At 38.8% G+C, this 27,737-nt stretch overlaps 3 protein-coding genes and 2 non-coding genes across 5 annotated transcripts; 1 reads left to right on the forward strand and 4 right to left on the reverse strand.

Annotated features, from left to right (window-relative positions):
- Positions 1–4,924: 4,924 nt before the first annotated feature.
- On the reverse strand, positions 4,925–4,998 carry TRNAV-AAC (transfer RNA valine (anticodon AAC)). Its single transcript has one exon. It is a non-coding gene; the product is annotated as a tRNA-Val (tRNA).
- An 11-nt stretch (positions 4,999–5,009) lies between these two features.
- LOC132293513 (THO complex subunit 4A-like) lies at positions 5,010–11,433 on the forward strand. Its single transcript, XM_059791031.1, has 5 exons — positions 5,010–5,312; positions 5,443–5,595; positions 10,067–10,135; positions 10,218–10,402; positions 10,966–11,433. Exons 1-5 carry the CDS (start codon positions 5,154–5,156, stop codon positions 11,120–11,122), a joined length of 723 nt encoding a protein of 240 aa, XP_059647014.1. The 5' UTR covers positions 5,010–5,153; the 3' UTR covers positions 11,123–11,433.
- A 573-nt stretch (positions 11,434–12,006) lies between these two features.
- Positions 12,007–12,624, reverse strand: LOC132293514 (histone H4). The gene has a single exon (XM_059791033.1). It carries the CDS (start codon positions 12,537–12,539, stop codon positions 12,228–12,230), a length of 312 nt encoding a protein of 103 aa, XP_059647016.1. The 5' UTR covers positions 12,540–12,624; the 3' UTR covers positions 12,007–12,227.
- Positions 12,625–18,463: 5,839 nt separating this feature from the next.
- On the reverse strand, positions 18,464–23,535 carry LOC132293515 (5-oxoprolinase 1). Its single transcript, XM_059791034.1, has 2 exons — positions 23,443–23,535; positions 18,464–22,674 (listed from the first exon to the last, which is right to left on the reverse strand). Exon 2 carries the CDS (start codon positions 22,585–22,587, stop codon positions 18,784–18,786), a length of 3,804 nt encoding a protein of 1,267 aa, XP_059647017.1. The 5' UTR covers positions 22,588–22,674; positions 23,443–23,535; the 3' UTR covers positions 18,464–18,783.
- Positions 23,536–23,616: 81 nt separating this feature from the next.
- TRNAH-GUG (transfer RNA histidin (anticodon GUG)) lies at positions 23,617–23,688 on the reverse strand. The gene has a single exon. It is a non-coding gene; the product is annotated as a tRNA-His (tRNA).
- Positions 23,689–27,737: the final 4,049 nt, after the last annotated feature.

Here is a 27,737-nt window from a genome sequence, read left to right on the forward strand (position 1 = left end):
TGCAGAGATTATTTCGATGCAACCATATTTACGATCTTCCTTCTTTTGGTGCCCATAAAGAGCCACTGATGGAATAAAACATGGACAACTCCTGTCCCAAATAAAAACTCCTCCCAAATATGGCACAACTACCACTCTGACTTTCGTAAGGAACTCAATTCCAAGAATTAGATCAAAATCATCTAAGGGAACAGCCATAAGACTAACTACGCCCTCCCAACAACCAACTTTCATAGAAGTGGTGGCCATGCCTAAAACAGGCTTGGCTTCAGAATTCACAGCTTTCATCTTATTAGCATGTGGAATTAACTTTAAATTAAAGTTACTTACTTCCCTCTACGCAATGAAGTTATGAGTGGCCCCCGTGTCCACCATTGCCAAAACTTCCTTGCCGTTCAGTGTCACCTGAATGAACATGAGCCCTTTCAACTCCATGGACTGTTCTTCAGTAAGAGCATTCAGCATTTGCAGAGGATTAACTCGGGTTGGACCAGATTCCGAGTCTGAGTCTCCTTTTGAATCAGCGACAATAGCACTCAGCTTCTCCCTCTTGGGACAGTCCCTAACACGATGGGGACCATTGCAGATGAAACAACCGTAGTTGGGCTTAGTCCCACTACTACTCCCTTTGTTGTTGTAATCTGCCTTGGCCTTGACAAAGCCACCGCCTTTATCCTTCTTTTGATTCTTGTCCTTCTTTTTGTCCTTGAATCTGAAGGACTGGCCTTTGTCTTTCTTTCCCTCCTTGAACTTCTTCTTGTCTTGTGTAGTAGACCCAGTCATCTTGAAATCTACAAGACAATCTGCCGCTGTCATGGCAGTAGGAAGGTCCCTCACGCTTTGCCTACGGAGTTCTGCCTGAGCCCATGGTTGCAATCCGGACATGAAATTGAACAGCTTGTCCTCCTCTGACATATTTCGAATGTCCAGCATCAAGGAACTAAAGTCCTTCACATAGTCACGAACGGTACCTGTGTGCTTCAATTTCTTCAGAGATTCCCTTGTAATCCATGCAGTGTTCTGAGGCAAGAACTGGTCCTTCAATTCCTTCTTGAGGGTCTCCCAAACTTCAATCCGAGGCCTACCCGCAGAAGCATCGTCCTCTGTCCGTGTGCGCCACCATAGCTTTGCATCACCAGACAGATACATGCTTGTAATGGTCACCTTCTCGCCATCAGGGATCCGAGCAGCCTTGAAGTACTGCTCCATGTCCCATAGAAAATTCTCCAACTCTTTGGCATTTCGGGTACCACTGAAAGAATTGGGATCCGGCACCTTGATCTTCTGTGAAAGAGGATCACCACTGCCTCTGGAACTCCCATGAATGGCCCTCTTCACCAAGGACACTTCATCTTTAAGGTCTTTTAGGTTCTTCTTGAAGACGTCAGTCAGTGACTCAACATCTTCAGAGATACGGGTCAATTGCTCTTTGGTGGCCTGCATGAAGTCACCAAACCCATCAGGATCAGTCTTCAAGATCTCCAATTCAGAAGCCAAGTTTTCAATTCGAACAACAAGGCTTTCTGCACCATCTTGTACCTCTGTTTCTGTAGGAAAACCCACGAACTCTTCCAAATGGGAAACTCTCTCACGAGTATTACCTCCAGCCATCGTAGAACGGGGCTCTGATACCAATTGTCACAGGGCTAAATTACACCACGAATTTTTGCCTCTGCAATGGCACTTGGGGCCACCAAGTCTCAGCCAACACAACAACACAATACACACAGTATAGAAATATAAAGAAGGCACACACAGTTACAGGGACAAGCCCCAACCTTTGCTCATATTAAACATATTACAAAGGAACATGAGTTCGTACAAGGAACAACCAAGGCTCACACCCTCTTCTCTGTTCCCTCTACAAAGCCCACTTTAGCATTATATAGGCCACTCTCAAAACCGCCCATAACTGCCCACTAAGATGATGGATGACACCCCCATCCACCTAGGGTCGTGCTGGCACCCTCTAAATGAGCCAGCACTATAATGCAGTTGACAAGCCCAACTGCTAGACTTGTTGGCATGTTCTGCTCATGCCACATAACCACAAGAAGTTAGATTCTGCATAGTGGAGGAAACCACCCTTAACCGCCTGTGTGTTGGTCCACTCAGAATTGTGCCACATGTTTGGGAGGTTACTCAGCACTCCCCCACTTCCCATGATGAGTGGGAAGTGCTAGTAACTTCCCCCAACCAACCGAGCCCACTAAGCCATCACCTCTTGTAACCGCAAGCCATGACTTTGTGTTGTCCATGCTCTAGCCACATCTGAGTCAACCTTGTGAACCTAGCCCAAGCCAAGTCCACCAATCTGCACCCACATATATATGTCTCTGAGTGCACGGCGTGCCAAGCCATGCACGCCCGTGCGCACGCTCGGGTGCACACCAAAGTGCACGCCGGCGCACACACTAGTGCCCTTCTTCGCGCGCCATGTTTGAACCCTCATGCGCCCGTGGCTGTACGCCCACCTGGACGCCCATGCGCACGCCGAGCTAGACGCTGGCGCACACTAGGTTAGACGCTAGCCCGCGCGCCCACCTGCTTGCCCGCACGCGCGCCGCTGCACACCAGCGCGCGTGTCGGTGCCCATTTGTTTGCCCTTCAATATCTTGGATGCTCCCCACTTGTGCAACCATCTTGGAGTGGTGCAACACGTGCCCATGCACGTTGGCTAAGCCCTCTAAGCAAGCCATGCCATAGCCCAACCGATGTGCTCAACAGACCCCCCCTAATATAGTCTTAAGGAAATCCAGCACTCTGACAGGAGTAAACATCACCCATGCTTGAGGAGTCATAATGGCCTTTCAGACCTTTCCCGACATCCAAATTGAGTGCCGTCTGCGCCAACCAGCTTCTATGGACTCAAGGTACCTCCCATAAAGATCCCGAGTCAAAACTCCAAGTTTCACTTTTTGCCATATTTACGAAAGTGCCACTGGGCACCCCCAGTGCACGCCGAGCATCCTTTTAAGCATCTTGTGTGCACGCTGAGCATCTTGTGCACGCTGACAACCCCCTGAGCAATCCTCATGGCTGTTTAACCAAAGCCAAAGTATTCCCAAGACATGGCATGGCCTTGAAATGCCCATGTCTTCCCTTGGACAACCGTCAAGGGGCTAACACTTATCCATACTCGTTTTGTGTAAGTTAGGGTAAAGTGCTTCTGTGACACCCTAATTATAGTTTTTACAATGGAATTTAATTGATTTCTCTCCTACCCATTCGTGTGAGGCACCATTCAAATCTTCTACTATTTTGTGCATATCCTGGTTTGTTTTATTTTCTGTGGGGGTGGGAATTTAAGTGAGCGTGGCAAGGCGCCCATCTTTGCAACGAGAAATTATTGTATGGACCAAGTCTATACACCTCACTTGCTGAGTTGGTGGACTACACCAATTAATTCTAGACACATGTAATAAAAATTATTTTTATATACAATTTGCCATGTCAGCTTTGCAACATCAGTCTCCTCTTTCAGCCTCCCCAATCGCCTCAATCTTTATTCTCGTTCTCGACTCGATCTAAACTTGCCCTCTCTCTCTATGCAACTGCAAACTTCAAAATCTACAAGAATCAGAAATTCAAAACCCATATATTTCAGTTTATCTATCTGTTTGCAAGAATCAAAAGTTCAAAACCTATTACCTATATATATCAAAACCCATATCGGCATATCATTTCAGATTTTTCAAAAAATCAAAACCCATATCTTTCAGTTTCCATCCCCCGCTGTTCCAGTTCGAGTTCGCTGTTCGCAAGCTTCAGCCGCTGTCTCTCAACTCTCAAGCGTGCCCCCCTCTCTCTCTCTGCACAATCCGTCCAACCAGTCCTACCATCGCAACCCGATCGCTCACGTGATGGCCCAACCACACGCGACCCTTTTAACTCACCATCGCAATCCCGCTTCCTTTGCAAGTTGCTAAATCAGAGAGAGAGAGAAAAAAAAGAGAGAGAAGAGATGTCAGGAATTGGTCTAATCACTCAAGACTGGGAGCCGGTGGTGATCCGCAAGAAGGCTCCCAACGCCGCCACCCGGAAGGACGAGAAAGCCGTCAACGCCGCTCGTCGCTCCGGATATATGGGATTTGAACTTCTGATTCTTTTAGATTTTGAAGTTTGCAGCTGCATCGAGTCGAGAACGAGAATAAAGATGGAGACGATTGGGGAGGCTGAAAGAGGAGACAGATGTTGCAAAGTTGATGTAGCAAATTGAATATAAAAATAATTTTTAGTCCACCAACTCAGCAAGTGAGGTGTATAGACTTGGTCCATACAATAATTTCTCCTTTGCAACAGCCCAACGTGACATTCTGTGTCTCAGTGGTGGCCCTAATTCGATGTCCACTTGTCGATAGCCTAGTACAAGCATGCTTTCCTAACAATTCAGAGAAGCATAAACAACTATACAAGCATTTTTTTACCTTAAAAAAAAAAAAAAAAAAAAACTGTACAAGCATTTCTTTTTTTCAATTTTTATATAAGATTCTTGACAGTTAAAATTTTACATAACATAAAAAGGAAACAACCATAATATAATAAGTATTCGGATTTTATCTTCGTACCATTATAATCATAATATGTGCAAAATAATATTTTTTCAATCTCAAAATGAGTATCATGTTTCTGGTCCAAAATAAATGTTACTTTTCTTCTTCAAACAATATATTTCACATCTTCTTATATATGTTCTTTAAATTTAAACTTGAATATTTAAAATTTAAAAGGACAAATTAATAATTTTTCAGACAAGGCATGTTTCACACGTTCCCTTAAAAATTATTTCCATACTCCCTATAAATGACACTTAAATTAAGATGGAGGGAGTAATAATTATAATTTTATATTATTTATACACCTACAATTTTACACCAAATATGAAGCAAAATATATCTAGCATCAAAAGATGATAAGAATGATATGGCGTCGCCCGGACTCGAACCGGAGACCTTCAGTGTGTTAGACTGACGTGATAACCAACTACACCACGACACCAATAGCGCACAAGACGTCCATTTTTTTCCTCTTTCTCTCTCCAACTTGCAAAACCCTAGCCGCCACCTCTCACCAGAAAGTCTAAACCCTTCCCTAACTTAGCAGAAGCCAAAAGCTTTGCCGAATCTGTTTCTCAGTACCACAGTAGTTCAGAGATGTCGAACCTAGACAAGTCTCTTGATGATATCATAAAGATGAACAAGAACTCCGGAGGATCTAACCCTAGGGGCAGAGCTCGAAACTCAGGACCAGGACCGTCACGTCGATTCCAAAATCGCACAACAAATCGAATGGCACCGTATCCAACTGCAGACGTAAGCTTAAGGAAACCTAGGTTTCTTCATACCTTTCGCTCGCGCACACATATATATGTTTGTTTCATTGCACATGTATGTTTTTATCTGATTATTTGGTGTTTTGGTGTTGTTGAATGTAAAAGAACAGGTTCAAGCACCGGATACGAAGTGGCAGCACGACATGTTCACCGATAATGCGGCCGCTTACCCCACGCCGGTGGCTCGAGTGTCTGGGTTAGAGACTGGTACAAAACTCCTCATCTCAAATTTGGATTATGGGGTTTCTGATGAAGACGTTAAGGTAACATTTTTTTATTTTATTTTTTAATTTTGGGAAAGAAAACATTTACCACTTTGTGAATTATGATTCAATTTTGTGCTTTATTTAAATTACTTGGTTCTTAATGTAAATCACTGTATAATCAGTATATGCTTTTACAATTTGTAGAAAGCTCTAATGTCTACTGAGAAGGTTAGGTTAAGAAATATTTAGGTGTTGGTCAAGTAATAGTGGTTGGACGATGTTGCACTTGCACCTTAATAGAGCCACCAGTTGTGCATTTATAAGCTAGTCAATTGCTAAACACATAATTGTGAGTGTGCTTTAACTAAGATACTTTATGTGTGAGGCATTGAATTTCTTGATTAATTATGGTTTAGATCTAAACATGCTGGCATTTTTTTGTTTTTCCTCCTTCTGGTGAGTGATTAAAACATATTAGTTGTTTATGGTAGCTAGTGATTTGTAAATTGAAATTTTGAAATGACTGGAAATAATAAGAAACTTCAATTGAGCTTGTTATAAGAGTGTTTGCAGACCATTATGTCATCCTATTGATTGATATATGTTTTAACATTATGTCATCCTATTGGTTGATATATGTTTTAACTTTATATCATCCTATTGGTTTTGAGATTCCAAACCATGATTTGAGCTTAATGATGTTAGATAAAGCTGATAATTCTGTAAAATTACTTGATAGTTTTCTAGGCAGCAATCTGGAAAAAGACTCACCATAAGACAATAGTTTCTTAGTATTATGATTTATGAGTTACAAGAAATATTTTTGATTAAACATCTCCAAGAGATTAAAATTATGGGGGATGATCTACCTTCATATCTTATGTACAGCTGACAACCCTTGATTATTGAAAAATCCTTTTTGGGTATTGGTCCCAATTCCTAACCCCCGGAACGCGCACACACTCCCACCATAAAAGTAGTAGTTGTCCCAATGAGATATAAGATAGTTATACTATCTCTGACATCTAGATATATTTGATTCAAAACCTATGTTATATGGACTCCGGTATGGGGTATGTATCACACGTCGGATGTGTCAAATCTCCAAACAGAAGAACACATGCACACTGCTAAATATTCATTTTGTTTTATTTTTTATAGTAAAATAATGTAATAATGTAACCTAGTGACAAATATAGGCATTTTACTCATTTGAAGTAGTAATATAATAAAGGGTTAAAATCATAAAACCCCCATCTACTTTCCAAATTGTACATAAAACTCCCAATAGAATCAAATAGGTGCCTCAACTAACAAAACCCATCATTTAACCCCAAACCGGTGACTGACCCATTAATTGACCTTGATATTTAGTATTAAATTAAAAGCTGAAAATTATTATTTTTAAGTTAAAAAAAAATACCCCTGAGGATACATCAGGGTTAAAACTTAGACAATGGCAATGGCTGCAAAAACAACAATTGGAATAGGTTTCTTCCGCTTCCGTTGGGTTGCCGACAAAAAATTTGAAGACCGACCCCATATGATCAAGCTATATACAGTGTGTGTGTGTGTGTGTGTGTGTGTGTGTGTGTGTGTGTGTGTGGAGAGAGAGAGAGAGAGAGATAATTATACAAGACCTAAGAAGATTATTAACAAAACCCAAAAGAGACCTTCAAATACCCAATACACAGGAAAATATTTTGGAGCAAAAAAACGTATGGAATTGAAGAAAGGTTTCAGAATTCCAAGAGAAGGTGGAGATCTCACCGTCGGTGAGAAGAGAGTTGGTGGGTCCTCCAACACTAACCGGGTCGTCGCTGGATTCGTTGGTGAAGGCTCTCCGTTCAGAGGAGAGGAATCGTCGATGGAGTGCGAATTGAGGAGCAGACCGCACTCGGAGCAAACTGTATCTCCGACCGAGTTATCGAACACCACCTCTGCGCTCCGCTTGCATTCTGAGCTGTACGCATATAGGGTAGTATTCCCTGGCCGGAAAACGAAAACTAACTCTCGGATCAGTGTCAAAACATAATTGCAATATAGTGAACAATACTTCACCTTGCCGGAATCGTGAATCCATGGTCGTTGTGATCCTTTCTTGTCTTGAGTGTCGTCGTCAAAACATCCCTCGTTGTGTTCGGAATTTCTGGTCGTCACCTCTGCTTTGGCGACAGCCGCAACAATCTTGCTTCATTCGCTGGCACCGAGCTTCACATCGTCAGTGGGTGGAGTCTGATTATTGATATATATAGCCAAAAGATTCTATTTTAAGGAGAATCAGTGAATGGGTAGAGTCTGAGATATATATATATATATATAAGGTGTGCGTGAAATCGGAGGAAAGGAAACTGTTTGTTTGTATGGTGACTGTTTACGCTATAATTATCAGCCACTTTCCAGTGGAAGGTTGCCCTAGTCGATTCCAATGGAAGGTACTACAACGTTCCAGTGGAAATCACTATCTTATAAAGATTTTGGCTAAAAACCAATCCAAGTTGGACACGTGGCTTAATAAAAGGTCACAACAATAACTATTTGTACCATAATTATCGGTCACATTCCAATGGAAAGTTGTTGTGGCCAATTCCAGTGGAAGGGTGATATGCAAACGTGGGTGCAATTATAAAGCAACACGTGGATTCATCTAAGAAAGCCATTTGGTGAAGTAACCGCCTTGGGACACGTGGCAGCCAAGGAAGCAAGCAGTTACATGCAAATGGAAAGTCATGGGAGACGTGGCAGGCCAAGAGGTAAACAGTTGGAAGACATGACTTCTAAGTGGGACATGTGGCAGAATTTCCAATTTAAGAGGGGTTATTCCAATGGAATGTGCAAGATTCCAGTGGAATGTCGTGCGAATAAGTAGCAGAAATGGCAAAACGTGGACTAGAAGGTGGCTGCAAGTTGAGCGTACAACCTGGAAACGTGGAACACATGGAGGATTTCCATTGGAATAGCGGTTATTCCCAGCCAATGGAAAGTCATGCTGAAAATGGCAGAAATGTAGGAAAATATGGTCCTACACGTGTAAGCACTATGAAGGCTAAAGAATTCAGTAAGACACATGGCATGAATCCAACCAATCCACTTGGAGGCATCTAAAGTTGGCAATGAAACTGCCCATGCTAACTGCCATTACCAAATTCTATAAATAAGGCATGTTATTGTTACTTAAAAGGCCTGTTCAACACACGCAATAATACATCATTTCAATACAATTTATCTTTTCATTGCAATGCAATTTCAATATGTTTAGCTTAAGTCTTGCACTTTTTTGCTTTACATTACAGTGTTTTACATTCAAGTCCAGTACTTTCAAAAGTAGTTCATTCCTTCTTAGTCAAGTAACAGTCCCGAAGTCCTTTTTCAAATACAAAAAGAACCCAGAGGTGTTTATTCTAGAGCTCTTCACAGTCGTCTGGTCTTGCAATCTTCCATTTGGAATATTGTTTGAATCATTCTTTGGAACTACAGCAATTCCCGGTACACCCATCCGGTTCCATTAGAATCGACCATTTTTACAGCCAAACGGTGAAAAAACAACGTAGTGGCGTTAATTTGGATTAAATAATGAAAGGGTAAAATCGTCACTTTACAAAACTAATTTTCAAGTTTTAATTTAATATTAAATAATAAGGTCAAATATGTCATTTCACAATCCAATTAATGGATCGATCACGGGTTTGGGGTAAAATGTTGGGTTTTGTTAGTCGACTGACCTATTTGATTCTATTGAGGGTTTTATGCACAATTTTAAAAGTAGATGGGGGTTTTGTGATTTTAACCCTATAATAAAATGGAATTATCGGATAGGTTTTTTTGGTGCATGTCCAACCAAAAGTATCGGACATGTATCTCATACCCATATCTGAATAATGTGTGTCAGACACGGTTACTTCACCTACTTTGGAAGAGTCCTTGTAACATAGCATAAAACAGAGAATCAAGAAACTGCTTTTTCACTAAGGTGGCCAATTAAATCCTGTTTGCTTTACTAGATAATAGGTTTTTTAGGTGTGTCAAACCAAAAGTGTCGGGCATGTATTCCATACTTCACCTACTTTGGAAGAATCCATGTAACAGTGTAAAACAAAGAATCAAGAAGCTGCTTTTTTACCGAGGTGGCCAATTATTTCCTGTTTGCTTTTCTAGATAATAGTCAGGTACGACAAAGTTAATTGTTGTCCGATCTTCCTTGTTCCTGAAGGAGAGTAGAACATGTAATAGGTGATTTCTTCTCTCTTTTTGAGTGGTTTGGATGTTCTATCTATAACTATATTGTTAATTCTTTTTCTAGGTTTGCTGGTGGATTTGTTTAACTTCAAAACTTCTATTGTTAAGCACCTAAAGCTGCTGTCCATTTTGTTACGTTGTTGGCTATATGTCAGTATGTGTGTGTAATTGGTGTCTTTTAATCTTTCCTGACCCATGGGCTTCTGCATTATACATGGACCTTTGCTTCTTATGGAAAGAGAAAAACCGTAAAGCCTTTATGGAGGTTCAATGAATTTGTTTTTCTGCACAGGAGCTCTTTGCGGAGGTTGGTGATATAAAGCGATATTCTATTCACTATGATAGGAGTGGAAGATCAAAGGTATCCCATCAAGTTGGAGTTGTCTTGTTCTTCCAGTAACTGTTTGTGTCCTTAAATTGTTAAGAAAGATTATTTATCTTAGGGAACAGCAGAAGTAGTCTTTTCACGTCGAATAGATGCTGAGGCAGCTGTCAAGAGATACAATAATGTTCAACTAGATGGGAAGCCTATGCAAATCGAGATTGTGGGAAGAAATATTGCTGCTTCTGCTACTGTGCCTCCTGCTACAAATGTCTTCTATGGAAATCAAACTGGTGCACCAAGAAGGTTTGGGTCTTAGTTGTACTATATTTTTATTATATATATGTTTTTCTATAAGTTTTTTTGAAATTTGCCGCGGAAAATGGTTATCCTTCTGTACAAATAAATGAAGACCCACGTGTATCTTCATGTTGGTCCTTACAGTATTTTCTCAAGTTGCTGTATGTTTTAGTTGTTGGGCGGATGTGTTCCCATTCCTGTGGAGCATGCCTATCTTTTAACATTTTGAAGACGTCAAATTCACCTGCAATAGCTCTTGCAATGAGAATCTAAATATCATGATTACTGGTCCTTTGATTTCTGATTTTTTTTAATATTCAAAGAAGGTAGATGCAAGACACTGTTTGTTTATTTTTTTATGCTTGTTTCCCTTCCCTGGGTCATGCTCGTCGTAGGTGTTGCAAGAGGTAATCCTTGTTCGATGGTTTGTTCATGAGAGTTATCCTTAGTGTGGAAGTTCTCACATTACTTATCAGCATTTCCTTTTTATACTTTGCTTCTGACGAGTTATGCTTTCATTAACTACTGATTGATAAATTTCTTGTGTCTTTTACTATATGGTGCAACAGCAACCGAGGAAGAGTTGGTGCCATGGGACAATTTCGTGGTGGTAGCCGCGGTGGTAGTACTCGTGGACGAGGTAGGGGTCACGGTGAGAAGGTATCTATAGAAGATCTGGATGCTGAACTGGATAAGTACCACACAGAAGCAACGCAAACAAATTGAAGGCATAGCCCAATTCTTCCTCATGTGGATTATTTGGCTATCTGCTACACGACTTGCGTGCTCAACCCATAAATGGATGTACTTCAACCAACATACTATTTATTCTGGAGAAAGAAATACACCAAATGACTGCTTGGATTTTATTATAAAACTGGTTTCTTTTGTTGTCTCTTATTTTAGAATGGTACCCGGGTTAATGTAAAACTGTTCTCTTTACTGTAGGGAACCCTTGTCTGTTTATTTCCCCTCCTTTGTACCAAGTACCAATCTTCTTACCGATTTATATAATCTCAGAAATGGAATTGAACTGATGTTGGCATACGCAATTGAAACAAATAGATTTATTTTGGCTATAGAAGGTCATACCCAAATTGCTGACAAAAGACAGCAATTGGCTATTGAGCAGATGCCATACATTCACAGCAGTTTTCTTCATTTTACCCTTACCATTGTACATACACCAGACACAGACAGGGAAAATGAAAAATGGATGGTCCTAGTTTTCAGAATCATTATCTGCAAATTTTGGATATATAAGTGGTTTGCATACCTGTCCTGTTTGTGCTATTACTTCACTGGTCAGATTTCATTTCGAACTTTGCCGTGTTTTACTTTGAAATGCAAACTTTTGGGACTGCTTATAGATTCCAAATATTCATACTCCTGACGAAACGGAAGGACATCATAAAATCCATGGCATAGCAATATGCTGCTTACACAATATGGGATGAGAATGAGCAGAATCTAAAGCTATTAACGAGAAATTCAACTCATTCCTGCAATCTAATCCTCTAGCATAATTTCATAAGCACCAAATTCAGCAATTAAAATTAATTTCAGAAAGCTAAGCATTCTGCAAAACCTAAGAAATCCAACACGTCAAATGCTACAAAAGTATTTGATTTAAATAAGGCAATTTCATTACAAAACCTAGAGATATTGGCGATCCTGAAATAGGATAGCAGTACAAACAATTTGAAACGAAGCACCAGAACCTAACCCTAAAGCCACCATTTACATCAACAACTAAATTCTCATAACCCTAAATCCCAAATCACCCAACATCGCCAAACCCAAGGCACAAATAAAATTATCAAACACATACTTAACCACCAAAACCGTACAGAGTCCTTCCCTGCCTCTTCAGAGCGTAGACCACGTCCATGGCGGTCACCGTCTTCCTCCGGGCATGCTCAGTGTATGTCACAGCGTCACGAATGACATTCTCGAGGAAGATCTTGAGAACGCCGCGAGTCTCCTCATAGATCAGACCACTGATACGCTTGACACCACCCCTCCTCGCGAGACGGCGAATAGCAGGCTTGGTGATGCCCTGGATGTTGTCTCGGAGTACCTTCCTGTGACGCTTTGCGCCTCCCTTGCCCAACCCCTTGCCACCTTTGCCTCGACCGGACATTTTTAGAGAGAGAGAAAGAGTTCTAGGGTTTCGAAATGAGAGGATGGTTTTGCAGAGAAGAGATGGTGATTTGATTGAGCGAATTGAACGGAGAGTTTTTATAGGAAGTATTTGGGTTTCGAAATGGCCGGGGAAGGATTTGATGCCGTTGGATTTAGATTGTTTATCTACGGTTGAAAATGGAGATCTGTGTCACTTGGTCCAAACAGTTTTGAACCGTCGATTGGGATTATATCCACGGTGAATAGGGATTATTTACATGGTGTCGCGGATTGTGGTTCTTTTGTTGAACAAAACTTGGACCACAGCTTTCATTTTGAAAATTTCGAGCATGGGGGCCGCTTTTGCCCTTGGTTTTTCAAAAAATGTCATTTTATGGGTTATCTGGGCCTAATTCGACCCAGACCACCAATCAATTCGAACCAAATTTGCCCGGTTGATATAAGAGCATTTCAAATGTTAAAAGTTATTTTCAGCTATTTATATTTTGACAGGTGTTACAGTGTCAAAATGCTACATTTTAGTAATTCTGCTCCAATGGTACATTTCATGCAAAATGCTATTTTTTGACACAACCAGTATTCTTTTTTAATTACCATTCTCATCATTCATATTTGTATCAGTAATATTAATATTATGCACATTTCAAGTCAAAAATATATATATATATATATATATATATTTGATTATATTGTTACATAATTTTTTTTTTCTTTTTCAGAATTCATATATTATTTTGTGTGTGTGTGTGTGTGTGTGTGTGTGTGTGTGTGGGGGGGGGGGGGGGGGGGGGGGGGGGGGGGTTGGATTTGGTGTTAGAGAGCTGCCAAATGAAAGGTCATTGGAGTAGTTTTTTTACCCATCTCTCAAATTATGAGTTTGAGAGCTCAAAATGAAACAGTATTGGAGATGCTATAATGGAGTATTGTCTCATATCGGATTATATATGAATAGATGGTAGTTCTACCTAATAGTTTAAATCAGTTGGTATCAAACCTAGTTCTTAATCTGGTATCACGCCAAGCTCTCCAGATCTGGAGACGTCCAGGTGAGCCCGCCCGGATAGGTAGGATGGCCCGACTGCAACGAGGACATTGCGAATTTGGGTGAAAAAAAATATTATAAAGAGAGTCTTATCCCATATCGAATCGAAATAAGGATAAAATGGGTATATATAAGTGATTTTTTTTTTTTCTTTCAAAAAGTTTGCCTTTTTCTAATTTAAATTACATTTTATTCAATTTTGTTACTCATTAAGTTCCAACACTTTTACCAAATGGCATCTAATCCATTGGTATAACTTCTCCTTCTCAAGAAGTAGGGTTGGAATTTGAGACAAAAAATGTATGTTAGTGGATGTGTGATCAACTTGCGTTTAAGTCCAGATGTGGATTTGAATAAAATTAATTTAACTACACACATTGTTGGAATAGAATTTTTCCATTTGACTTAATTATCTATCGGTAATGGTACATTTCGGCTTGAATGCAAGTCCCACACTGAAGCATTAAACGGCTAGTGGTCCAAGTGGTCGCTTAAAAAATCATCTACCTATTGGTTTTTAACATGTTTCGACCTAAACATTGGCTGAACTATTTGCATGGACTTGGTCCTTTGTACATGAAATTCTGTACGCATAAGTTGCACACTAAAATCAATCCCAAGTTGTGCGTGATATATAACTCTAACAAGTTTGCTTTGTCTCATCTGAGAGTAACTGTTTCCTTACTGGGTTAAGGTTTTCTATGTCATTAGAGTTTGGGGTGGATCTCAGTTTGTGTGCTCTCTATGAGATGGATTCTTACTACTCTCCTCTCCGTCACTCCTGTGGTTGTCCGGTCGAAAGGGTACAAGGGAGTTGTGGCGATTAAAGTCAGGGATTGCGCTCAATGGACGGATTATGACCCAATCCCTTGATGCTCTTCTCTTTTGATCCGGGTATTGTGCCTATTTCTTTTGTTTTCCTATCTACTGTAATGTGTTTCCTGGTGTTTGCTGTTTTCAGGGTACTATGCTTGCCTTGTTTTTCCTCTTCCCCTGGGGGGGAAGGCTCCTGTTTGGTGACTGGGTTTTTCAGTCATCACAATACTCGGTTGTATTTGCCTTTGCCATCTTGGTGTCGACGGCGTTTCCTAGCTAATCATCCATGTCTTTTTGGGCACATCTAGCCCCGAAGTTCATCAATCTTGCAAGGGTGATGTTTATGCTTCATTAGCTCTGGGGTTTAACGGCCTATGTTCTATTGGTTCATGGCCATGATGATGTCGCATGTTTGTCGGTCCTTTCTTCTGCTCCGATCAGCGTTGTGTATAATCTAGCCGCCACTGACTATGGGTCGTGGCTGGACGTTGCCGGAATGAATGGCCAAGTTAGTATATATCCGATGTGAATATTTGTTACTACTAACTATGATTGGTGGGGGTAATCTGTTGCATATAGAGCTCACATGATGGAGCTTACGCGGATGGCAGCACGTCGGCGATCTCTCACTCCACTTTGTTACGGCGATGTGCGTTGTTCAGTCGTCCTTGTTTTTCGCACTCCACTTTGTTACGGCGATGTGCGTTGTTCAGTCGTCCTTGTTTTTCGCATCGTACTGTGTGGTGTCAGTTTTTGGCCCACCTGTCAAAGATAGTAATGATGGTAATAATGGTGCATGGGAAGGAAGCCAATCCAGCAGTTCTAGTGTGTTCGACCCATTATTTATGGATACTACTGATAATTTTTAGTATCTGGATGGGCTGGTGGGGATGTACAATTGGCCTACTGATCAGTTGGCCCACACTTTAAGCCTAAACTTGTTATCTGCAAATCATCATAACCGTGATGTAGTTAATACGCCACATAAACTAGGCAATGTTACAAAGCAGTGGTGTGCCTATTTGTTTGCAATGTATTTGGGTAACTCTATTATAATGGCTTTGTTTGTTGGCTTTTGTTGGGTTGATCCCTTCTCTGAGTTTACAATAGCTCAACTATGTAATCCTCATGTGGTGTAATCTTGTTTTGTTTGCAAGGGTTAAAAAAAAAAAAATCCCCAAGTTCAACTAAAGTCATTACTTTTTTTTTTTTTTTTTTGGTTTTTTTGGTTTTTTCAATCGTGTTCAAATTTTGTAACTAGATTTCATTTTGTTAATTTGTGCACATCATTATATGGGAGTGCATGCAAATACTATCAGGCATTGACATTAGTTTTTTACTGCAGACTGAACCAGGATGATTTTTTAAAGGAGAGACTCCTATTTTTTTTTGTTGCAACAGCTTCATAACTCTGAAATTCAGATTTGACCCAAAATTTCAGTATAAACATCAATAATGTTATGTTTGAGAATACCCGATCGGTGCCTTAGATTTGAAATTATATAAGTTTAGTTCAAATTTAAAATTTAAAATAAAATATTACACCACATATTTGGTCAAAAAATGACCCAAAACAAAAAAAAAACAAAAAACAAAAGAAAAAAAGAGAGATAAAACAAAATGATATAAAAGAAAATAAAATTAATGTGATCAAAATTTCAAAATCTATTAAAGGAATTCTAGAAAATTCCAATATGAAGTACATGAAATTCAACTAAGTGAAGCAACAACATACTGTCTATAATGAAAAACATAGTCGATCAACAGAGATTGTTAAAAATATCCCAAAGTAAAAATCCCTCCTTTTTTTTTTTAAATTTTTTCAAGAATAATACTAATAATAATAACACAATCTAAACAAAAAATCCAAAAATTAGATTAATATAAGAATGCTAGAAGAACAATTGATTTAATTCCATCAAATTACAATTTTTTTTTTTTTTTCATATGATAGTAGTATCAAATAAAGAAGTGAAGCAATTCGTTGAATACATGAAGAGCAACATCTTTCATACCACAAGATTTAGATCAAATGCAGTAGACAACCCCATTAGGGAAACAACATAAAAAAAATTACAAAACCCATTTGCAAAAATTTAAAATTAATAACAAAAAATATTTTAAATCAAAACCAGAGAGACCTATTTTCAACAAGATGATATTGAATAAAATAATTAAAAAAGAAAAAGAAAAAAGAATTACCATGGTGCATAAATCAGACAATAGAAATAGGAGAAAATCCACAAAATTACCGACCTGAAAAGAGATATGGATATATATATACACACACACATATATGAGGATGAGAGGAGAAGAGAAAATACAAAAATTAGACAACAGAAACAATATGCGGTGTTCGTCGCCTTTAAGCGCCGGTCACCATCGATAATGGCCGGTCGTTACAGATGGATGAGAGGGAGAGAGAGACGACAGGGCAACGAAAGGTAGAGAGACGGATAAGATTGAGAGATATAGAAATAGCTATTACTATATGTTTTGTTAGATTTGGCACAAGAAATGGCAAATGTAAATTTTGGTAGCACATTGGAGAGCTCAATTTTAACCCACTTGCTATATTTTGAAATTGGCAACCCATTTGGAAGCCCCGTTGGAGATGCTCTAATGAGTTTGAAACTTAGTATTTGACTTCACTTTGACTTCACTTCAAATTATGTAAGAGACTATTGGGGTATATTTGGTAACTGTATCAACTTTGATGGAAGTATATTATTGACCAAAAATAAAACAACTTGTTGGATGTCCTTATGATAAATCTCTAGAATATATTTGATGCCGTAATTAAATCATTATTTAACATTTCAATGTATATCTAGTATGACAACTCTCAACAAAACTCTAAAACAACACACACATTTGGTTAACCGTGCCTTTCTCCATTCGTTATTATAACTTGTGATGATAGATCACATTCTCACCAATTTATAGCTATAATATTTACAATTCCATCAAATACCTTACACTTCAAAATCTTCTTTAAAAATTCTCTAGGCATGTCTACAAACTCTAATATTCTACTACCTCGCATTTCTCTACAACACAACAACATTAATTAGATATTTGTAAATGAAAAAACTGGGAAGTGCTTGGCCTCCCTCCCTATACGCTCATACATTCCCTTGCACTAATATAAATAAATCGCATATACGATTATTAATAATTTTAACTATTACAATTACACCCTTTCTAATAATTTGTGAATAAAGTATCAAAGTCAAAAGTCTCGAGTTCAAATCTCACTATCACCTTAATAATAAAAAATTAAAACACGTGTTAGACCAAAAGAAGGCCACACATGATTTGAGATTGGAAGTTTTTTTTATTTTTTATTTTTCTATTCAAACTCATCCACTAATCTATGAACTTTCCTGACGACTCTTTTCTAGGGTTGTTCTCCATGAAAACAAACCATCAGAAATAAATCTCTTTTTTTTTTTAGTTTAATTTGTCTAGCCTAAAGGTTTCTTATTATTATAAGGGTACTTGTCTCACATCGGATTCGGATGAAAAGTGAAATGGGTATAAATGAGTGGTTATACAGTTCGTATCAAAGTCGGATTCAGTCCTTGATCTGGTGTCACACCAAGCACCTGGCCCGAAAGCATTTGGATGAGCTCATTCAGGTAATCAAGGTGGCCCAACTGCAACGTGAGCGTTGCTCCCACATCGGATCCGGATGGAAAGTGAAATGAATATAAATAGCTTAAGATATGTTTTTTAAAACCCTTATATTTTATTTGAGGCACCCAATCAGTATTTTGGATTTGGAATTGAAAGACATCATGTTAAAATGGTGAACTAAATTTCTTCCAATCCCAAATTCACAAATCGGCTCGAAAATAGGCGGTACAACTTTATCCGAGACATTGGCATTAGTTTTTTCTGCTAACTGAACCAGGATGATTTCTTTTTAAAGTGATCCCGAGCTGTTGAGATGAGCGTATGAGACCCAATTTTTCTTTTTTCTGCCAGTCAAAGAGTACTTTGATTTCATCTAAAACAGGCTAAACAACTACCATTTGAGCTCCAATGCACATGGAAAGGGATTGCACAAAAAGCAAGCACGCGAATCTTTTCACATTTTTCATATGTCCAACATAGTTCACAACAACATTCGAATTTCATAATTTCCATCGAGAATTTTATTGTTCTATGGAAGAAAAAGAGGACAAAAAAAAACTTTTATTTTTCCCTTTTTTATAGGTGAAGGATAATTACTTCATCCCCCATGCAACCATGTATTTCTTACATTCTTGACTCCCTGTATTCTAAAATCAAGTTATTATAAAACCCTGAAGAACAAGAAAACAACATTTGCCAGCATGAAAAACAAAACTCACCTTTTGAAAATCTGCCCAATGGAGAATCAAATAGATCCCCATCCACCACCACCAGGAGTTAAAATATGAAGAACTTCTCCTTCCTGCAACTCAATTGTGTTTTTACCTCCAAGATATACTCTCCTCTCGTCCTTCGTAATAAGGTAGTTAACTCCACGAGCTCCATCTTTTCCTCCCTTTAGTCCTCTTGGTGCATGAACGCGCCTTTCAGAAAGAATGCTCACAACAACTGGGCGCCTGAATTCTATCTCCCTTACAAGCCCATCACCCCCTGTATGAAGTCCAGCACCTCCACTGTTCTCTCTCAGTCCAAATTTATGCAAAATAACTGGATACCTCTGCTCAAAGATCTCTGGGTCAGTCATACGAGTATTCGTCATGTGGCATTGGACTCCACTGGTCCCATCCCAGCTGGGGCCAGCCCCACTTCCACCTCCAATTGTCTCGTAGTAGCCAAAAGTGTCATCCCCGAATGTAAGATTATTCATGCAACCCTGAGAACAGGCACAAGCCTGAAATGCAGTGAGTACAACATCAGTTATTCTCTGAGACGTAAGAACATTACCTCCCACAACGGCTGCCTTATCACTTGGAGAGAGGAATGATCCCACAGGAATATGGATTTTAACAGGAGCCAAACAACCCTGATTAAGAGGAATCTCAACATCCACCAGACAGCGGAGGCAGTATATGACTGCAGCAGCTGTAACTGCTTCAGGTGCATTCCAATTCCCATAAACTTCTGGGCCGGTCCCAGAAAAATCAAAAACTGCTTCACCTCTCTCAGGATCAATATTGAGTTTTAGATGTATAACAGAACCATCATCCATGTAATCTTCTTCTTCAATGGTCACAGAACCTCTCTCCCCGAGCTTAGCTGACTCTGATAAAACTCTAGCGGCAACTGACTTGAGCATTTCTCTCACTGCCCCTTCTGCATTAACTTGCACATAGGTCATGTAAGCCTGAACAGTCTCCAAACCATACTGTTCAATAAGCTCTTTAATAAGGGAAATTCCTCTCTGGTTTGCAGCTACTTGTGCTCGAAGATCTGACAAGTTGTCTTGAATCCTACGTGTTCCTGGAATATTATGAGTTGATTCATCAGAACATGGAAATTTGAGAAGTTTGATGATCCCATCTTCTTGAAAGATCCCCTTCTCTACAAGCTTGAATGCTTTTATGGCAGCACCTTCTTCCCAGATGGACTTCGAAAAAGGTGGCATACTTCCAGGAGTGATACCCCCAATCTCTGCATGATGTCCTCTACTTGCCACGAAGAATACCAACTCCCCCTTATCAAAGACAGGTGTGATAACAGTTATATCAGGTAGGTGGCTACCTCCAGCACAAGGATGATTTGTAACTAAAACGTCACCTTCATTCAAATTGTCACCCCAATAATTAAGCTGCCACCGTACTGTACTGGACATAGCTCCTAAGTGCACAGGAACATGGGGAGCATTGGCGACTAGTCCTCCGTCAGGTCCAAAGAGAGCACAAGAGAAATCTAGCCTTTCCTTGATATTTGTTGATATGGAAGTTCTCTGTAGGGTACGTCCCATCTGTTCAGCTATACCCATAAACCTGTGATTGAAGATTGAGAGCTGCACAACATCTGCAACTTTTTCTGCCACTTTTATGGTGCTAGTTGTTGACTCAATTTCAATTTTAATGTTGCCATATTTAGTAATAATAGCTTTACAGTTGGGTTCTACTATCACAGTACTATTACCATTCATGATTATTGCAGGGCCAGGAATGACATGTCTGTAACTCAGACCCTCAAGCTTGAATAGAGGTGTATTGTGCCACCCATTCTTGAAGTAAACCTTGTATGCCCCTTCGACTTTGGGGGCACCAGAGCCACACTCTAGGGCCCGTGGCCTCAAAATATTAGTGACTCCGATTCCACGAACCCTTACATCACATATAACGATATTCCTGTTCTGAAGTTTGAATCCATACTCTTGCTGGAACAGTTTAACAAATTCAATAGCATAGTCATGTCCTGACCCATCCTCATTTGTTTGTCTCTTTACCATGATGGCAGTATCTGTTCCCTCGTACCTCAAATTTAAGTATGTTTCTGTCGTGATGTTTTCCTCTCTAAACCCTTGCTCTTGCAGCTTCTGCTTTACCTGCTTCAACAAAGTTGCTTCTCTTTGAGAGGCCTCATGGACAGAATCAGGTTCGTAAACAGCAGAATATGGCACTTGTGTCTCTTCAATAACATCTGCCAATCCCATCCCATATGCACTTAAAATTCCGCAGAACCTGTGAATTAGTACCTCTTTCATACCCAATGACCTTGCAATGGCACAAGCATGTTGGGGCCCCGCACCTCCAAAGCAAGCAAGAGCATGGTTCCTTGTCTCATGGCCCTTCATCTCAGTTAATTGCCGTATTGGACGACACATTGTTTCATTAGCAACATTCACGAATCCCTGTGCAATCTCCTCTACTGTCATGTCCTTTACTGATGGATCCTGACTCTCTCTGTAGGAATTAATTTGCTTTGCAAGTTTCTCAAATTCTTCTCTGGTTGCCTCAATATCTAATGGCTGATCCTCACTGGGGCCAAAAATTGATGGGAAATAATCAGGAATTACAAATCCCAAAATAAGATTTGCATCAGTAACAGCCAACTCCCCGCCTTTCCGATAACACACTGGACCGGGGTGTGCGCCCACCGATTCTGGTCCCACTCGGAAAGCTCCAAACTGAAACTTCAACTTTGAGCCACCACCAGCAGCAACAGTGTTTATGTCAAGCTGAGGTGCTTGGATTATGGCTCCAGCAATCTGGGTTTCAAGAACTTGTTCATAACTTCCTGCATAACGGCTCACATCGGTAGATGTACCACCCATGTCAAACCCGATTAAGGGCTTTTCTGTTTCAAGCCCAAATAGAGTCTGTGAGTAACCAACAACACCACCCGCTGGACCTGACAAAACTGCCTTGTGGCCTGAAAATCTACTTTCTGGTGCAAGCCCTCCGTCAGATTGCATAAACAAAACATTTACCTTCCCCAGCCCTTCATCAAATTTGGAAATGAACCCTGACAAATACTCTTTGATAACTGGGGTTAAATAGGCATCCACACTAGCCGTTAGGCCCCGAGGTACGGCTCGAACCATAGGGGTCAAAGCAGATGATAAAGAAACGTGTTTGAAGCCCAAATTCACAGCTAATTTTTCTATAGATATCTCATGCTGTGGGTAAGTGTAGGAATGTATTAACACCACTGCTAGGCAGCTAATTCCTTTCTCCAACAGACCTTTCAGTAAAGGCTTTAGAGCTTCTTCATTGAGTGGCTTCACAATTCTGATAAGCTCCCCTGAAACCCCTCTAACTAGTGATTTATTATCCGGGTTTGATTCCTCCTTGTCAAGAACAAGCTCAACTCTCTCATCAACCTCTATAACCTCCTCATAAAGATTCGAAGGTTTTGAAACAGTGAGGTCAAAGATGTTTGGGCGAGCCTGATTACCAATCTGCAGAAGATCCCTGAAACCTCGAGTCACACACAGCGCAATCCTCTCCCCTTTTCTCTCTAACAGTGCATTTGTTGCCACGGTAGTACCCATCCTAATCCATTCTATCTTATCGGTGGGGATTTTTGAAGTCCGGGGAATCTTCTTCTCAGTAAATTCTTCCAAAATTCTCCGAATTCCTTCTATGGGAGCATCATCATAGTTAGAAGGGTCAACAGACAACAGCTTCATAACTCGACCTCCAGACTGACCCGGAATTTCAGCATAAACATCAGTGAAAGTACCCCCTCTATCAATACAAAACCTGAGTTTTTCTTCATTGCTACTCCCCATTCCTATTCTCAATGCTCAGAGAACAAAATAATGTAACTGACTGAACCAGTTTAGGTAATTTCAAGCAAATGTTTCAATTATAGAAACCTGAAAGTTATAGTAATGAAAAATCAGTATGATATTTCACATGAAAATAGCCAAGATAATCCGAATTAAGCACAAACTAAGATGCAACCATAATAATAAATCAACGATATTGAGCAGACATACATTCCACTCAGTCAACAACTGAGTGAAATAAATATATACACACATACATATATTTACACACATATAATCATATACATAGAATAAAAAGGGGAATAATCTCCAGTTTATCCACGTATTTTAAGAAGATAGTGAAAAACAAACACCACAATGCCCAATATAATGCTCTAATTTTCTGATCATGAGCTATTTCTATTTTATACTATCAATTTCAGAAATTGTACAAAACGCTATATGCTCCCGAGACAGCTCAAAAACATAGGCACAAAAATTTCGAGCAATCGCGGTCCGAAACAAGGATTGGCATAAACATGTCAGAAAGCAAAAAAATGCAACAAAATTGCGATTGAATTGCCTAATCACCAAAAAGAAACATAAAAATTTAAATTTGTATATCTGTATCAAACAACAATTATATAAAAACATAATTACAATAGATATCTCTAATCTTCAGCTGGTAAAACTAGAAGTGAACTTACATATTTATCTCATTAGAATAGAATATAAATGGATAAGAGATCTAAATAAACCCTAGAATTTACAGCGATTATTGCAGAAGATGAGATCAAACGATATTGATGGATCAAAACTATGTTGATTGACAAAAAAAAAAAAAAAAACAAGGAAAGATGATCGAGCAATTCTTACTTTGCCACCACTTGCAGATTCTTCTCCATCGGCGAGTCTTTACAGAGTGTTGGAAGTGTGGCTGGAGACAACTGCTGCAGGGAAGGAGAGTGTGTGATTTTCAAGTAAATACGTTGTCGTTTCGACAGGAGGATTTTAAGGTCATTTAGGAAAATGAAAAAGATTTACTATTTATGTGGCTGCTGGGATTCGAGCCCAGGTCTCCACGGCCACAACGTGGAATTCTTACCACTAAACTACAGCCACAAGATGGCTGATTTGTTCAATTCAAATTTATTGAATCAATACACACTTCAATTTTGGATAATTTACACAAACCACCCCTATGGTTTGCCATAATTACAAGGACCTCCCCTCTTGTTTCCAAAATTACTCAAACCTCTCCTAATTTTGAAAATATCCTACACAGACCTCTCTTATGTGTGACGGACCGTTAAATACACTAACGGATCAGTCAAAATTACGGAAATACCATCTCTTTGGCATCTGAAATTACTAAACTACCCATCTGAAACTCTGGGCTCTCTGCAACGGCAACGTTTGCTTCGATTGGGGAGGCCTGAAGATCTGCGAATGGTCTAGAAAAGATCTGTGAATTTGTTGAGGTTGCAAATTCTTTCTCTTTCTACAAGATTTCAACAGATTTAGAAAATTTACAGATGTTGCAAATTCTTTCTCTCTCTGCAAGATTTAGTTCCTTCTCTTTCTCTCTCTACAATTAGTCTTTCCTCTACCTTTCTCTTCTCATCTTTCTCTCTCTACCTGTGTTTGGGTTTTTACTGCCAATTGAGGACTAAATGTGCATATATACAGATAGAAATTTACCAAAATAAAAATAAATATACATAAAGAAATTTACCGAAATAATAAATATATATATGGAGAAAGAAAGAGGACTAAATGAAGATCATATATGAGGCTTGTGCATATATTAGCGTGTGTGCATGTATACAGAGAAAGAAAGAGTAATAACTCAGAATTGTGTCACTATCGGGTCTTTGGGATTTTGTGATTTTCGGGAATTTTCTAGATCAAAACTTGTTTTTGGAGGATTTAGTAGTTTTGTTAAGTAACAAAATATTCAACGGCGTGATGATTTTATGGTCAAATCTCTGGTGTGGAATTTACGACACCGTTGAATTGGATGCAGAGTATATATATATATATATATATATATATATATATCAATTGGTATGGATAAGGGTGTTTTAGAAATTTTAGTAAGAATAGTAGATGACATCATCAATTTTTATCGTTAACTGCCGTTAACTCTAACAAAAGGGAGGTCTGCGTAGGATATTTTCAAAATTATGGGAGGTCCGAGTAATTATGGCAAACCATAGGGGAGGTTTGTGTAAATTATCCTTCAATTTTCCACACACTCTAATTTTTAAATAAATTGCTTGACAAATTGTTTAGAATAATTTTATGGTCTGTTTGGTAAGAAAGAATAAACAAATTTTTTTTCATTTGGTAGAAAGGAGGTAAGGAGAGAGAAAAAGAAGAGAAAAGATGATAGATGAGTCATCAGTCTTCCTCCTTCACAAAATTTCTTCTCTCCAAATACGAATGGAATGCACAAAGGAAGGAGAGGCAATATAGTTATAAAATTTTTTAAACTACAAAGCATTTCTTAAAAATAACATTTTCTCTTTCCTTATCTCCTAACAAATAAGATAAGGTATTATTTCATTCTACTCTCTTCCATTCAGCCAAATAAATAGAGGAAAGTACACAATTTATTCCTTATGAATGTCTCATTCTTCTCTTCTCTCCCTATCATCCAATTTTCTTGCGCCCTACCAAACGGAACATTATAGTTTGCTTTTTAAGGGTAACTATGTCATTTCACTTTCAAAATGAAAATGGAAAAAAATGAAATGTGAATACCATTACCTTTTTTTATTGAATTTCTCTTGATCCCTACTAATACGAAATATTTGACCCATAATAAAGTCTAAGAAAAATCATTTAAGGGAGTCGGACACTAAGTCACATAAAGCGGGAGCGAGAGGGAATTTGAGAGCGGGAGGGTGAGAGCGGCAGAATTAAGTCATAATCAGTGAGAATTTGAGCGAAAGCGCGCACGGAGCATGAGAACGGGAACGCGCTCTGAGCGTGAGAGTAACACATGTTGAGAAGGATTGTGTGATTTAGGTTGAACATCACTCAAGGGACCCTTCCCATATATAGAGTATCTCCCAATAATTTGCAATGACAATACAATGGAAATAGATTTATGGCAAGACGCTACAAATACTTTCTTAAATGACTCTTCCTCTTCCGTTAGGTGATGGGCAAGGAAATGGAACAAGTTCAAAAGTGGACACCACCATTAATTCTCTTACAAAAAGAGAGGTCGGATACGATGTCAACAATTAAATACAAAGTTTTTTCTTTGACTTATATTGATCACTTAAGTACTAACTTGATTGTTTTGAGTGCCCCCTCCTGACACCACACCCTTAGCTCTGGACTGTGCTAAATTTCACATCAACACCTAACAACAAGAGCCTGGTGCATTACATTTTTTATTATAACAATTGCAAAATTTTATAGAATCGGATGACTATTGTTATAATTTTTTTATTTTTATTTTATAAATATAAATAATTTTAAATTAGTTCAGCCTTGTGATGTTTATATATATACTAGTAAAATTGTGCATACGTTATACGTAAATAAAATCTAATTGTAACAAAATTACAAATTAAACTTTTGGACTTTGGAGTTAGTAATTTGCAACAAAGTTACCAAAAGACCAATTGGCCCAACAGTATCACCCCTTTATCAGGTCAGGGGTTCGAACCTCGGTGAAGGAATGGTGTGTTCATAATTGCTTTAACTTAAAAAAAATTAATAATAATTGCAACAAAGTTATAAATTAAGCTTTTGAAATTTAGAGTTAATATTATAATGTTTTTAATTGAAGTGATATCATAGTGTTGATTTTTTTTTTTTTTTTTTTTTGTCTGTTCTGAATTTTAGAGAATTAAAAGATTTTGTGTTAGGTGTAAGAATGATAAAGAAGATATAGGATGAGAATGAAATTCATGTTATTTTAGAGTTTATGATAAATTGAATCATTTTAAATGTTGATTTTGGGGTATAGGAAGAGGATAAGGGTGGAAGAGTTATGTATGAAACTATTTTTTTTTCAAAATTTTAGGAATTTAAATTATAGCAATAGAAAGATAATGAATTTTAAGATAGTAAAAATATATTATAAAAATAAAGTATAGAATTTTTGTTAAATTGAATGATTTTAAATGTTAATTTTTAATTAAATAGACATAGTATTTTATTTCATGTTATATTATAGTATATATAAATTTTTACTTGATTTTTAGAAAATGAGAAGAATTTGTGTTACTTGCACAACGATAAGGATGAGAAAGAATAATAAATAGGAATGGAATGGAATTTGTGGCGACCCAATGTGGGCGAGTATGCGTGGGCGAGTATGCGTGGGCGGATGCGACGCATTGGTATGTTACCACACTGGGCGAGTTACAGGTGCACAATCCCACATCGCCTGAGTGTGGATGGGGCAAGTACTATATGTAGATTCAATACCCTTCTATGACATAACGTATTTTAAAGTCATGCTGCCCATGAACATACCAGAGCTCCAGAGTTAAGTATGCTTAACCCGAAGTAGTACCAGGATGGGTGACCCTCTGAGAAGTCTCTGGTCTGGGTAAGCCAAAAGTAAACAATATTGTGTCTGGCTAGAGTGAGAGTCGTTACAAATGGTATCAAAGTCTGGCCCAGCCAAAAGTTTGGTTAACAGGGACGTTAGCCCAAAGGGGGGGGAGTGATTGTGGCTACCCAATGTGGGCGGGTGCGAGGCACTGGCAGGCTACTACACTGGGTGAGCTAGAGGTGCACAATCCTACATCGCCTGGGTGTGGATGGGGCAAGTGTTATATATAGATTCAACACCCTTCTATGACACAACGCGTTTTAAAGCCTTGCTGGCCATGAACATACCAGAACTCCAGAGTTAAGCGTGCTTAACATGGAGTAGTACCAGGATGGGTGACCCCTTAGGAAGTCTCTGGTCTAGGTGAGCCAAAAGCGGACAATATTGTGTCTAGCTAAGGTAAGGGTCGTTACAGAATTCTTGTTATTGGTGTTTATAAGTTAGGGAAAAGTGTAGAAAATAACCCTAAAAGTATACTTCGTATAGTATTTTTATCTCTATTTGAAAAAATGTGCAAAAAATATCCATAATCTTTTCACATTATGCAAAAATATCCCATCTGACATAAATTAATGATGTAGTACCCTTT

This window comes from Cornus florida, unplaced genomic scaffold (assembly GCF_030987335.1).
Source record: "Cornus florida cultivar Cherokee Brave unplaced genomic scaffold, ASM3098733v1 CherokeeBrave_3.0.0_Hap2_Chr02, whole genome shotgun sequence".
Taxonomy (NCBI): domain Eukaryota; kingdom Viridiplantae; phylum Streptophyta; class Magnoliopsida; order Cornales; family Cornaceae; genus Cornus; species Cornus florida.